The sequence below is a fragment of the Phasianus colchicus genome, chromosome 26 (assembly GCF_987193195.1).
Source record: "Phasianus colchicus chromosome 26, bPhaCol1.hap1.1, whole genome shotgun sequence".
Classification (NCBI taxonomy): domain Eukaryota; kingdom Metazoa; phylum Chordata; class Aves; order Galliformes; family Phasianidae; genus Phasianus; species Phasianus colchicus.
This window is the reverse complement of record NC_143461.1, coordinates 4,133,495-4,146,899: the sequence shown is the minus strand read 5'-3', so window position 1 is coordinate 4,146,899 and position 13,405 is coordinate 4,133,495. Positions and strand designations below refer to the sequence as shown.

The following is a 13,405-nucleotide window of genomic DNA, read 5'->3' as shown; positions in this document are numbered from 1 at the left end:
CGCGCGCGGGGGGGAGACACCCATAGGCTGAGGGGAGGGCGAGCGGCGCGAGGCGGCGCATGCGCGGCTGCCTCTCTTTCCTCTGGCCTCCCCCCCCCGCTTTCCTCTCTATTCAGCTTAGGCGGCGGAGGGGGCGCGGAGCGCAGGTGAGCGCACGTTGTGGGGGAGCTGTGCGCATGCGCGGCGGCCCGGCGGGGTTCAGGTGAGGCGCGCGCGCGGCGGAAGGAGGGGCCGAGCGGCGGCTGCTGCCCCCGGCCGCGCCGACCGTTATTCCGCTGAGGTAATAAAAGAGGCCGCCCTAATTGCAGTCAGCTGAGCTGGGCAAGCTGCGGCTTCGCTCCTGTCCACGCCTCCTTCCCTCGGGCACCTCGGTGGCTCTGCTGAAGGCGGGAGGGATGGAGGTAACGCTTCACTGCTGGAAGAGGCCGGGCGGGTCTCTGAGGGCCGCCCCTCAGGAGCCAGGTAAGGGGAGAGAAAACCCACCGGACCGAGGATCCTATCATTCCGTTAGAACAAAGCCCGGTTTCTTCTTGTTCTCAACCCTTCTCTTGTCTTTAAAACACTAATAACCGCTTAACTCTGGCCTGTGGTTTCTTGATTGCACCCACCCGCAGGGCCTGTGTGATGTGTGAGAGAGAGATGCGACGAGAAATGGATTTTGCTGGTGGAATTGGCAGCTCGGGGCAGGTATGGGGCTTGTGAAGGGCTGGGGGGGGTCGGTAGGGGGGTGGGGGTTTGAGGGGGGCTTTGTGTGGTGTGGGTCAGGGCCCACAGTGCTGAGCAGCAGTCCCACCTCCCCCAGGAAGCAGCAGTGCCTCCTCCATAGCCGTGAAAACCACTTCTGAGAGCTGTGTAGGAGGGGAGAGCACTGCTGTGGTTTAGGTTTGGCGGCAGCAAAAGGACGGGCGAGAGTGGCAGAAACAGGAAAAAGGGGCAGGGCACAGCCTTTTTGGTGGTGTTAGCTGCATCCAAAGACTTAAGGAATTTTGTGCTGCGTAGCTTTGACTCCCTCCTGCCTGATTTCAGACCCGTATCCCTTCCATAGCCCCCTCTTAAAATCATTTAGTCCCTTCCTTTACCTATGGTTTGTTTCCTTGTTTGCTGTAAACGGTCCCCAAATGGTGTAGGAATCTAATGTGATTTTTTTGGGGGGGAAACAAAAAGTCTTTTTGCCTACTGAAATGCTACCTGCTGGAATATTTGACCTGCTTTTTATTACTGCACATAAAACCCAGATTTCAGCTCCCTGTGGAGAGCAGGGATTGGGGCTCTCAAAGTTCACAATCAAATAAAAGGGACAGTGTGTGCTTGGGAAGCACCATGGTAAGATCAGAATGGTGTTTATAGAATCACAGATTGGCTTGGGTTGGAAAGAACCTTAAAGATCATCTAGTTCCAACTGCCTGCCAGCTTTCTTCTTTGCCCCAGCAACTCCTGCTGTGTGGGCATGGGAAAGGAGTAAAGCACAACATACTTTGCTCAGGCCAGCCCTGTTGGAGTTATTACTGCAGGCTCAGTTCAGAGCAGACCCCAGGCTGTTCTCATCTCTGCAGGGACTGTGTATAGCTGGGAGGGGAGAGGGTAGCTAAGGGAGACCCAGGTTTTGAGAGCATGTTGTTGCCCCTGCTCAGCCCCACACCTTTGTGCAATATAGCTCTTCATAAAGAGAGGCCATGTAATTAAATTTCAGACCTTGGAAAGGACAGGAAGAAAAGCTCTGGAGACTTTTTTCTTGACAGATGGATGAACAAGAAAACAATGGGTCGTAGAGATTTCAAATGTGAAATTCTATCAGAGGGATAACTATGTCCATTGCTTGCCAGTATCCCACTTGGCTCCAAAGGAGTGCAGGTGAGGAGTCAAGCCACCAGCTATTTCCATTTCTGTATAAAAGCACAGCCACTGCTAATGTCTCTTCGTGGGACAAAAGCAGGCAAGTACCTTGATAAGTTTTTTCTCCAGTGTGTGGGGAGAGCACTTAGTCTCTCAATTTGTTGTGCTGTACCCCCCTTCCCTGATGCTGTGCCTGTGGTAAAGAAGCCTGGCTTTTTTGAACCTGTGGCATGAAGTCCCCTTACCTTAAAATAGATCCTGGAAGATTGCAGAGGCTTTCCTGTAAAAGATGCTTTTTGACTTCAGTTTCACATAGTGATTTTGCTCTCTCCAAGAACAAATTGTACAGAGGTTAAAAGGAAATGTTAACTCCCTCTTTCTCAGCAGACACCTAGGACTCTGCAGAGGAAGGACTTGAAAAGATAAGGGACTGAGTGCAAGTATTCTTGGACTGTCAGACTTCCAACACCACAACAAAGCACTTGTCCTTATCTCTCTGCTTTGTCACTTCTGCATCTGTGTTGGGGAAGAGGCTGCTGCAGAGGAGACTGACTCTTCTAAGCCTTGCTGTGTGATTTGGCTCCTGAATGCCCAGGGCACCCTGCAGTTGCACACTTTCTTCCCTGGCTGTTTTATTAATGGAAGTTGACATCCTCATGCTGGCTCCCAGGGAGGGATCTGTCTGAGTCATTGGCTGTAACACAGCCCTTTTCCCACAAAGGGCTCCCTTCAGCTATTTACATCCCTCTCTTTGATCTATCTTTTGACATGAAAAGACATGTCAGCCAGGTAAAGGGAAACAAACAAAATGCAGGAACAGTCCCACATCTCTGCTTGCACATGATCCGTTCCCTAGCACACGCCTGCCTGACAGCCACAGATCCTTATCAGCCCTCTGATTTCCTTGCTATCATTTCTGTCTTTCCCTTCATGCTGTTGTTTAACTTCGAGAGGCATATATGTGCATCTTGTTCACTGCTCAGTAAGATGCTGTGGCACGTTTGCCTACTCTTTCTGGTATTTCCCTTCTATCTATAGTACAACTAGTATGGGAAATGCCCTCACACATCCTCCTCACTTCATGCAGTGCCAGGAACAGGTGATACAGATCTTCATTTCCTGCCTTAAACTGCTGCAGTGTTTCAGCAAGCAGCTGTTTGCAGCTCACTCCAGAAGTAGCAGCAATGCAACTGTAGGTGAATTCCTTTGTGGAAACCAGATCTTTCATTGCTTAGTAGCTTAAGATCTTTCAGAGTTAAAATAAATAAAAAGACTAAATATTATGCAAATTCAAATTAGATGCACCAGAACACAGTATCACACACCTGTGTTTTTTCTATAGGACTGGGTGTTCTAGAATTGCTGAGAAAGCAAATCTAATGGATAAGAATGTTGTTGAGATGCAGCTCTTTGGAGATGACTGCTAGTGCCAGGTGCAGAATAGTGTGGGAAGGAGAAAAATCGAACAGAGCTTAGTTCCTACCTTTATCAGCAGTTAATTTTCTTGTGGCATTGGCCAGCTTGTTGGGTTTGCACAGCTTGGTGCTCTTGGGCAATCTCTGAGCTGATTGGTCTGGTCATTTTATGTCTTCCAGGTAGTAAACTGGTGCTGGAGTGCTCTGGTAAAGGAGATGTCTGTCCGGTCCAGGGCATGCAGTCCCATTTAAGCTGTGCTGCTGCGGTGGCTCCATTGGTGAGGGTTCTCTACTCTACCCAAGCAGTGATAGCTCTCTGCTTCACCTGGACTTGTGCTATGGTAATTTCTGGGGAAACTCTCAGCAGCCAGTGAAACAGCCCTGATAGTGTTCTTTCTTCCTACAGCCAGCAGGGAGGTGGGCTGCCTTCCTTTTTCCTACTCACTGTTCCCACAGGTGAATCTTCATGGCTTGTGCTGTTTCAGGGCTGGCAGCAAGCATAGCAAGGTGATGTTTGACTGAGGCCTCCACATCATAACAGTTCTGCTTTGGGAAAAACCTGAAGTCAGCATTGAGGGCCTGGTGAGAATGCGGTTGCAAGTAGGATTCTTTCTCCTTCCCCAAAGGGGAAACGCCCTCAGGGTTAGATGTTGCTCAAGGATGCTGCAGTGAACAGGCATTGAGTGAGAAGCGAAACTTAAGCACAGACAGGAGCACTGATGTCTTGCTCTAACCCAACCACTTTCGTTTTGGAATAATACTTGAACTTCAGGTATTGTGCTATGTCTTGCAGGATTCAGGATCCTCTCAAGCAATGGGAAAGGAAGCAAAAGGGAAACAAAGGACTTTTCCTGCCAGCTCCTGTCACAGGAAGCCCTATGCTCAAAGGGAACCACCCCCTTGAGTGTTGGGCTTTGACACTGTATCAGCACAGAGAAGATCAGACAGAGGAAATTCCTGTTCCCACTCTCCCTTCTCCTTTGCTAGCTCAGTGTAAGGCCACAGTTAAAGATTATCTGTCTCCAAATAATGCAGTTAACACCCACTAGCACCTCTCTTCATACCCTTGGTTAGACCTTAAGAGCAGCAGGATGCAGAGTGGCCATACAGAGATTGAGTAAACTCCTGATTCCACACAGAACTACCTAGAAATTAAACCATATGTCTAAGCTTGCTGTTCAGACACTTGGTGCTATGACTGATACGTAAGCTTTAAGACTTGTGATGAAGTAATTAAGTGTGAGTATCACCTTACCAGGCTGTGGAGACACACTCTTTTGTCAAGAACACCTCTACTCTGATCAGCATAAACTTCCTACCAGAGCTATATGAGTGCAGGTCCATTATATGTTGAGAATGTATATAGTGAGAGAAAAAAAGTGGCTAAACTGTGGTCCTTTCCACTCACGTCCAATATTATAGCCCAGCTTCTTGTGTAAGAACACCTCTATGGGTTTGAAAATCACCCATTAAAAGCTGTGTTTGAGAGGAAACAATTGCTTCAATAGAGCAATATTTACTAGCTTTACAGAAGGAGCACAGTGAGACTCACCCCTATGAAAGTCATGTTGTGTTAATGTCTCTGGGATGGGTTTACCTTATTCAGGCTTAATCTTTGCTTCCTTCCTGTCCTTGCATCTGCTGTGTATTTTTAACCTATGGCTTCAGAAGCATCCTGCACACATTCTTCCCTAGCCTCCTCCTGCCCTTCCTGCCTCGCTTTGTCTACCTGCTTGGGGGACAGGAGCATATCTTGCAGCTGGCATCTCACACTGTTAATTTTCTGCACTGTCCCAGGCTTAGGCACAGTTATGGCCTGTCAAAGATTAGGTGTAACTCACTGCAAGTTTCTGATGCGGTCCAGAACAGCATTGTATGCAGATCTAGTGTAGGGAGTCTCAAATGCTGTGTTCATAGCAGCAATAGAGCTAAGCCTCAGAGGGGACCCTCTGCCCCCTGTGCTGCCTAGTGTCATGCAAGGAATTAATTAAACTAGCTGAGCTCCAGCCTGGCTTAGGCAATTATTCACTTCCTACCTACTTCCACAAGAGCTTCCCCCCATTCTCTGCATTTTGGGACAGGCTTTTTCTGCTTGATCCCCAGTACAAAAGAAGCAATAAGGAAACTCCTCCCTATTCCTTGTTCTAACCACTTCAGACATGCTGCCAGTTTGCTGCAGGGTACAAATTATCATAAACTCAGGGAGCTCCCTTACCTAGAGAGGTTTCAGCAGTTTTGGTATACTAGCAACTATCAGGGTAGATGCCCATTCCTCTGCAACAAGCATTCTGCAAAGTACAGCTGCTCCAGAGCACCTGTGTGTGGTTTCTTTTGCTCTCCTCTCAACTCAGGTAAGCTGGTTGTCTGTTAAATAGGAAGAGAGAGGGTGAACACAGAGGAAATCAAACAGTTTCCTGTTTGTTTATCATGAACAAAAGCTTGTTTGGCTGGTCTGCGTGTTGCTAGCGGGCTAACCCAGCTGCTGTGGTTAGTGCAAAGCTGAGCTCTTCCACTAGCATGAAAGGAAGTAGTAAAGCCAAGTCTCCAGGGGATGAGAGAGAAGAATCTCCCCCCACAAGCTGCTTTGGAAGTTTGCAGACAAGGCAGAGCAGGGTGGGCTGGGAGATTTCACTATGGATTGTAAGGCTTTGATGTGTGAAGGTAGCAACCAAATGCTGCTCTTTGGTCTAAAGCAGGAGATGCATTCTGGCACCTCTGCCAGCACAGAAGGTTGCATACAGGGCCCTGCAACAACCCCAGCATGTCTCTCATGTTGCTCACAAACAGCAGACCTTACCCAAAGCTGTCATTCCCCATAGCTTAGTTTTTGGGCCACTTTCAGATAATTACCAGTGATGAGTCTATGCTGCCATTACTGTAATTGCTATGGTGCCAAGTAACTATGGGGCTTTAGACTGAAAAAATGCCAATCTTTTACCAACACTGGGGTCTTCCAGTATGAATTGGACATACTAGTTGTCTGGATCCAAAATCTCAATTCTGTTTCCTAAGGTCAAGCTAAACAACTTCAACCCTGAAGTCATGCCTAGATGACTTTGTTACTTCTGCCCACCCTGTTAGTACTAAGCTAGGGAGAGCTTTTAGGATCAAAAGGAGCACAGGAGGAACAGCAGAAGGGCTGCAAGAGACGCACAACAAAGCAAAACCACCTTGGGACCAAGGTTAGAAGGTGACAGGCATTTGCACAGTTCAGTATTTTCTGTAGTTTAAATGGGATAAAAACTGGAGCTGGGACCAGAGATGCTCAATATAGTCAAACAGTCATCAGTTTTACTAGCACAGCCTGACACAGGGAATAAATACTTTTACCTGCTTTCCAGAACAGCACTGCCTGTCAGAAAGCTTGTATAAGCTTTTTTTTTTCCTCCCTTGTCTGAGCAGCGTGCTACTGTGTGTGAGCCTTTGTCCAGCTCTGCTCTGTGCATCCACTGCCCAAGCCAGGGGAACCTCCTCTCCGGGCAGGCTGAGGCACAGCTTGGTCCCCACCACCCTCCACCCTCCACGTGCACATAGCAGAATAGCTGCTGCCACCATCTGGTTGGAGAGCAGCATAGCTGCCGCCCCAATCCCCTCTTCAGTTTGCATTCGTTTTGCTTTCTGAGCACTATTTTTTAGAGTGCAAGCGTCACATCCACTAACCTTGGTGAAAGAACTAAAGCTACACAACAGGAGAAGTGGCAGGGAATAAATCAGGATGCAGCAAAAGCAGTGTCCAGCACGCACGTAAAAAGTTCTTCCTGCAGAAATATCTTTTCCTCCATGCTAGTGTTATCCCACTACCCACCATGTTAAGTGAATCTCTGCTTTGTCACCCCCAAACACCTTTGTCACCCCCAAACACAATCCACTGTCCCTCCAGCTGTCACTGTCATGATTCACAAATAGCAAAGCCACTACACAGCCCAGGTGTCCTCTTGCTCTTAGCTAACACTGAGAAAATACTGGCTTGACTGAAGAGCTAGTTCTCAGCTTCTGTTCCATAGTCCAAGAACCTGCAACTTTGTAACAGCCCACATTCAATCAGCCTAAAGGCACTGAACATTACAGCAACACCTGATACAAGCACCGTGGTGTTCTGAGTGTCACTGGGCCACTTCATTGTGCCCAGAAACAAACAGAAGAAAACCCCTTTATTCAAGCTTCCTGAGAAGTTGGCATTCTCAAACCTAGCTTAATTAATGGTCAATGAAGCCACTACTCTGGCAATACATGCGAGGCACACGTGTCTGTTCTGAAGCGCGTTCAGTTTTATTTAAGAATCCTGTATCAATTGAATTTTCATTTTCTCTGCTTTACCCAATCAGGAAAATGCAAGGATTTTTCTGCAAAGAACTGATCTGGCAGGTAAAGGTGATCAGGGTAGCTGTGGCTGCAGAGCCAGGTTCACTGTGGCAACTGGAGGAGTACAGACTGTCCAGAGGGCAAGTAGGTAATGTTGCGAGACCTTGAAAGCTGGTAAGCAATATCTTCAGCTGCCTCCAGCTTGCGTAGCTCAATTAAGCCATCACCTGCAGTGGCTAGTGAGTTGGCAATCAGCTCAGCTGCTTTGGAGTCTCCCTCAGCTGAGATGACAGCTGCTTTCTTCTGCTGCTCAGCCTGCAGGGGAACAAGATGAGAAGAAAAGTGAGCAGAAAAGAAAACTACTAAAGATACTACTGTCAAGTTCAAAGTATAAATTTCCCCTTCACCAGCCTACTGTTTCTTTCCTCCAGAAGACTTAAGAGAGCTAAAACAGGTGTTTTTATCTTAAAGCTGTATATATATACACATTTTTTTGCCTACTGTGGAGGAGAGGTTTAAAAATCAATTTGAAATTGTCTTATCTTAACATCCTGGAACAGCTACTCACCTAAGGGCACTCTTGGTGGATAGCTATCTAAGAAGATTTGAGAACTGTGAATTATACTAGCATTATGGTTCTGAGTGAGATCAGGTAAATGAAACATTCACCATGAGGTGAAATGACAGAGATACCAGGGACTGTTTTCAAGCCAAAGTTTCTCAGAAGGATAAAGTACCTTTTCCACAATGAACCTGGCTCGCTCTGCTTCTTGCTGGGCCACTTGCTTCATTTCAACTGCTTCAGTGAATTCCTTGCCAAAGGTCAGATGGGTCTGCAGGGCAGAAATCACAGTTCACAACAGCATTTACAGCGACACTGCTATCAACAGCACACCTCTAAGGCAGGAGGCATCCTGCCTTTATCAGAGAAGATGGAAAGCCAGTATCACAAAAAAAAAAAAAAAAAATTAAAAATGCAGTGTTACAAAAGCTAAGTCTAGCAAACTTTCCCTCCTTTTAAAAAAAGTCTCAAGGAAGACACCATAAACAGAGTTTCAATCCAGCAGGTGGGTCAACACAAATATCTTGAGAGAGATACCACGCTCTCCTACCATTTCTTGCTTAGAAATTAGGAGCCTGCAGTCTGCCAAGCAACCCTGTTCTCTTCATGCTCAACTGTGCACTGTTGTGCCCTCCCTGAGCTGTTCTGTACACATACAGACTATTGGGATGCTACAAGGGAAGTGTGAGTTTCCTTAAGTAGTGTATTCAGAAAAAAAAAAAAAGACTCAAAAAAAATCACAAAGCCACATTCCTGCAAATGCTTCCTGTGTGTTCAAAGCCAGATGAAAATGCTTATTTCCCTTTTCTCTAGACAGGATTTTGGAAGGAAATCCCAGAAGGGAGAGATGCATGCATAGATCAGTCTGCCAAAGATTTAATTTACAAAGCTTCTAGGGAGGAACGAGGGGAGTACTTACTCCCTGAATAGTCTTAAAAAAAAGATGCTATGTCTCAGAGTATTTGTGGAACAGCAGGCTTCTCTATAGCAATCTGCAGACATCATCACAAAATCATCTGCTTCTCATTTTAACTACACAAGCCCTTTAATAATGGAGTCTGTTGATAAGCTAGTGCAAGAATTTGCTCAAGGACATAGGAGGCCAGTGACACAACCAACTGCTTTGAACTGTAACCACTGTATCATGTGCAACTGCAGACAAACATGGTTCACATACACAAACTTTCATACCCCTTCCCTGATCCTCTGTCAATTTTCTTCCCTACTGCTCTTATTTGTGCAGAAAGAAAAACTGAAAGAGAACTCTTACCAAGGATACATCATCCAGAATGAGGCCAAAAGTTGCTGCTCTCTCTGTGAGGTCTTCACTCACTTGCCTGGAGACCAGTTCTCTTTGAGTGATCAATTCTCCAGCATCAAAGCGAGCCTGAAGTTGGGATAAACAACAGTGAGAGGAAAGCTCTCAGATGCTCTGCTTGTCACTCAATGAAAGTAAAGCCAAGTAGTTAGAATGACAGAGAAGCAATTAGCATAGCTGCAGTTTTAACTCCTCTGGATTGCCCGTTAGAGCTAAGGGGTAGAAAGAGAATCCTCATTTTGGAGCTTTACATTTTCCACAATTCAGCAGGTCCCATAAACGCTAAAACAAAAAAAAGGTGGTGGGTGGAGCCCAGCAGCATTCACACTGTTCTTACCACAACAGACTTGAGGATTTCAGTTGTGATGGAGGGCAGGACACGCTCATCGTAGTCCTCTCCAATGCTTGTGAAAATGCGGGGTAACTGCGCAGTCACGGGTCTGAACAGGATACGCAGTGTGATGTTCACATTCTGTAGATCTGCAGAAACAGTCACAGATTTAGCAGCAAACCTCATGAGGAGGAGATATCCTAAAGTTGTCCTTTTCAGAGGAAAGCAAAATAAGACAAACGTTCAGATTTCTAAGAAAGGAAAGGTTTTTAGTATTTTTTTCACCAAGGACTGCTTTTGACCTAGGGATCCAAATCCTCCTTACAGATTAAATTTAAGCTTCAGTTTGTTTGTAACTCAGGGAATTACTGACCCTACCGCAAACAGAAATTTTTTATTCAAGGGACAAGTATCAAACTATTCCTGACTGCTAAAATGGACTCTACACACACAGAATCTCCATGTTCAGAAAAGGAAACCCTCATGCCTATAGTCCTCTTCAGCAGGTTAATACATAATAAAGGTCTTGACTGTGGGAAAGCTTTTTCTCATGCCTCTGTTCACCCAGCTGCAAAGCAGCAAAAGAGTGAGACACACACAGCACATCAGAGAGCCCAGATCTTGTAGAGCTGCCCATCCAAAAACTCACCTTTGCTGCCAGTGATGACAGGTATGTTACGTGGGCGAGAACGGCAGTCAAAAATGATTGGTTTCTGTACCCAGGGGATGAGGAAGTGAGTGCCTTCTCCTACCACTGTGTCCTGGACCCCACGGAATCGATCAAAGATAACAGCTCTGTGTCCTGCATCAACTGGAAAATAAAACAACATCGTTTCAGTAGTGTCACAAGTTATGCCTGCACAGCACCAAAACCTCCATAGAAACAGTCTGTGGGAGTTAATTAAGGCCTTTTGCACCGTGAAACTGGTGAAGATATTTATATTCTTAGGAGGAACAGATCAAAAGAGAATACTCATCCATAACCCTTGACCACTCAGTTTGCTCACAAGAGACAGTTTTCTTGAGAAAAGTCTGCAGTCCTCCTCCTTACGCAATGCATGAGGTACAAAACAGCCCTGAAAGGCTTCATGGCTGTTTTCCCCAGACACCATTAGCAACAAAAGTACAGAGCAACCAAGAGCCTAGCAAAAGGGATATAAAGAGAACTGGAAGCGCTCAGCCTGTCCCACTCACCATTGTATAGAGCAGAATTGACAACTCCACCTGCAACAGCCAGCCCCAGGCCAAACTTCCCAATGCTTTCAAACACCTTGGCGGCCATTTCACACGTGCAGTTCTAGCCCCTTTAAGAAACACCTCCTGCAAAAATCCACGACTTCTGTAAAACTACACGAAACAAGAAAGCCAGGCAGCCCTGCACGTGTGTACCTACAGACCTGAGAAGTAAAGAAGTAACCCTCCTCCAAAGAACCCGCCCTGCAATGGGAGCATTCATCACAGCAGCTCTTTCTCTCCCCCTCAGCAGCCACACAGGCCTCCTTTCCCCTCCTCCCCCCCACCACACTGCTCATCCCTGAGCTCCGAGCCCAAAGCCCCGCAGTTCTCCCCAGCTCCCCCCATCCCCCTCGAGTAACCCCACACCCCGAACCCACTTTAAGCTCCTCTCACGTCCCCGTTGTCCCCGCCGCCCTCCTCCCATCCACGCTCTCCGAGGCCGCTGACTCCCAGGACAGACGCCTGGTGGGTGGAGGTCCCGCTCCTACCCGCAGCGCAGCTCCAACGATCCGAGACCCTCCGCCCCTTCCCACCCCGCTCTCCTCCCGCAGCGCCCCTGACCTCCACATGAATCCGCGGCCGCCCGCCCTACCGCGCCTGCGTGCTACGTCAAGACGCCCGCTCCCCATTGGTCCACGCTTCCTCGCGGCATTCTGGGACGTGTAGTTTTTCTTTGCCTTTTCACCTGGCGGGCGGGACACAACTCCCAGCAAGCTCCGCGGCGGCCCGCTTTCTGAGCAAGACTGCTTCCCATTGGCTGTTTCTCCCGCTGCCCGCTGCTGCCGCCCGCTGACAGAAATGAGGTACTGCGGCCTGAGGGAGCGGGGCCAGTCAAAGTGGTGGAGGGGCCTCGAAGCCTCCAAGGGCAACTCAACGTGCTCTGATACACTAGAGGTCTCCTAGAGTTCCTCAGCGTGCTCCAGGGTGCCCTAGAGTACTTCAAGGGCACCTCACTGAACCCTAGAGCACGCTAGAAGCCTCCCTAAGTTCCCCAGTGTGTTCCAGGGTGCTCTAGAGGCACCAAGGACTCCCAGCGTTTCTTTATTTCTCTTGGTCTTTTAAAAGAGAGAGAAAAAAAACTTTACAGGAGGACCAGCCCTGTCAACCTTGTGTCTGACCGCAGTAGCACCACCTATATGACAGGTGTATTAAACGGATGCTTTGAGTTCTAGTTTAGGTGCTGCCTGATGCATTCTAGATGGAAAAATAGCAGAATTTTTTACTCAAGAGCTGAGGTTTTTCTTACCTCTATCCTACTTAAGGGGAGTACCAAAGCACCAGAACAGCTGAAGAAAACCTCTGAACCTTTCTTCAAAACATGCTTCCTGAACTGGCAACAAGCAAAGGGCTGTGAGTGTGGAGCATTGTCCCTCACTGTGTCATCTGCTGGGATCACGCAGAAATAGTGAAGCTTCCTCCCTGGGGCAGCTCTCAGACAGCAATTCCGAAGCCTGGCAGCCCCAGGGAGAGGATAGGGAATGACAACCAGAGTGAATAAGGATTTGGGAGAGCACTCACTGCTTAAGAGAGACTGTTCCCTTTGAGGCGCAATGCTGTTTTATTTAGCTGTTAGCTTTTGCTGCTGACATTGGTGAAATGGCCCTTAGTGCTGTACACAGGCGGTGCTGGGTTCGTTCTGCTTGTGGTGGAGGTCTGGGAGTCTCTTGGTCCTCACCATTGTTGCATGTACTGTACAGCCTAAAGATGCAAAGGGAAATTACTTTGTCTCTTCTGTACCACAGCGCTGCATGATGTTCTGCTCTGTTTCCTGTACGTGTGAAACGCTCAAGGAGTCATTTTGCACGATTCACACTAAGCCTACAGGAAGAAATTACCAACCATCTCCTCAACGATCTAAGCACAAAATAAAACAGTAACACCACAAATCTAAACGTGTCCTGCGTGGCTCTCACGTGCGTTCCAGCTTTTTCAGGAGCTCCTTACCGAGAAGCGGTTGGGCAGCTTGGCACTAGGGTTCGAAGCATGATGACACGGGCAGCAGCAGCGGCCGGGCTGAGGCTCTGTGACAGGAACGAAGCAGCCCTGAGCCGGGCTGGGGCCGGCTCTCAGCCCCTCTTTTCACCCCGGGACCGCGGGGCCGCTTTCTGCTCACCGGGCTGCAAGGCCTGCGTCGCGCCGCTATCGGTGCCGTGCCTGGTATCCATCCTGGAGCCACCCGCAGCCTGCAAAGCACAGACGGGGCGATGAGATCCATCCCAACGCCGCGCCCCCGGCCCCGCCCCGGCCCTACACGCACCCGTAGGAGCGCGGCCCTGCGCCGCTCCAGCGCCGCCTGTCTGCGCCTCGCCTCCCAGTGGAAGGCCGACATGGCGGCGGCACGCGTCGCCTAGCAACGGGCACTTCCTGCGCCCCGAGCGCCCACCGCCTGCGCTGATTGGCTCCGGAGC

General features: G+C 48.4%; 1 protein-coding gene and 2 long non-coding RNA genes across 12 annotated transcripts; 1 reads left to right on the top strand and 2 right to left on the bottom strand.

Moving 5' to 3' along the window:
- The first annotated feature begins 16 nt into the window (after positions 1-16).
- Positions 17-8,280, top strand: LOC149914977 (uncharacterized). 8 transcript variants are annotated; one of them, XR_016460008.1, is made up of 5 exons: positions 17-146; positions 309-462; positions 615-687; positions 3,429-3,589; positions 4,042-5,080. It is a non-coding gene; the product is annotated as an uncharacterized LOC149914977 (long non-coding RNA). The 8 variants fall into 8 exon arrangements; XR_016460005.1 differs by having other exon boundaries at positions 17-202; XR_016460004.1 differs by lacking the exon at positions 17-146 and adding an exon at positions 8,111-8,280 and having other exon boundaries at positions 211-462; positions 4,042-8,004.
- PHB1 (prohibitin 1) lies at positions 7,497-11,708 on the bottom strand. 3 transcript variants are annotated; one of them, XM_031600811.2, is made up of 7 exons: positions 11,559-11,708; positions 10,956-11,081; positions 10,411-10,572; positions 9,768-9,910; positions 9,383-9,499; positions 8,288-8,383; positions 7,497-7,865 (listed from the first exon to the last, which is right to left on the bottom strand). In XM_031600811.2, the coding sequence occupies exons 2-7, from the start codon at positions 11,041-11,043 to the stop codon at positions 7,653-7,655; spliced, it is 819 nt and encodes a 272-aa protein (XP_031456671.1). In that variant the 5' UTR covers positions 11,044-11,081; positions 11,559-11,708; the 3' UTR covers positions 7,497-7,652. The 3 variants fall into 3 exon arrangements, with proteins under 3 accessions (XP_031456671.1, XP_031456673.1, XP_031456672.1); XM_031600813.2 differs by lacking the exon at positions 11,559-11,708 and adding an exon at positions 11,486-11,558; XM_031600812.2 differs by lacking the exon at positions 11,559-11,708 and adding an exon at positions 11,375-11,513.
- An 823-nt stretch (positions 11,709-12,531) lies between these two features.
- LOC149914976 (uncharacterized) lies at positions 12,532-13,394 on the bottom strand. Its single transcript, XR_016460003.1, has 4 exons — positions 13,255-13,394; positions 13,111-13,180; positions 12,942-13,018; positions 12,532-12,695 (listed from the first exon to the last, which is right to left on the bottom strand). It is a non-coding gene; the product is annotated as an uncharacterized LOC149914976 (long non-coding RNA).
- Between the last annotated feature and the right edge of the window lie 11 nt (positions 13,395-13,405).

What these genes read in the sequence shown, in the direction of transcription:
- PHB1 (XM_031600811.2), bottom strand. Translation starts at nt 11,043, where the DNA reads ATGGCCGCCAAGGTGTTTGAAAGCATTGGGAAGTTTGGCCTGGGGCTG. An exon ending in CAATTCTGCTCTATACAATG is followed by an intron (nt 10,573 to 10,955) that starts GTGAGTGGGACA and finishes TTTATTTTCCAG; the next exon opens with TTGATGCAGGACACAGAGCT. An exon ending in CCAGGTTCATTGTGGAAAAG is followed by an intron (nt 7,866 to 8,287) that starts GTACTTTATCCT and finishes GTTCCCCTGCAG; the next exon opens with GCTGAGCAGCAGAAGAAAGC.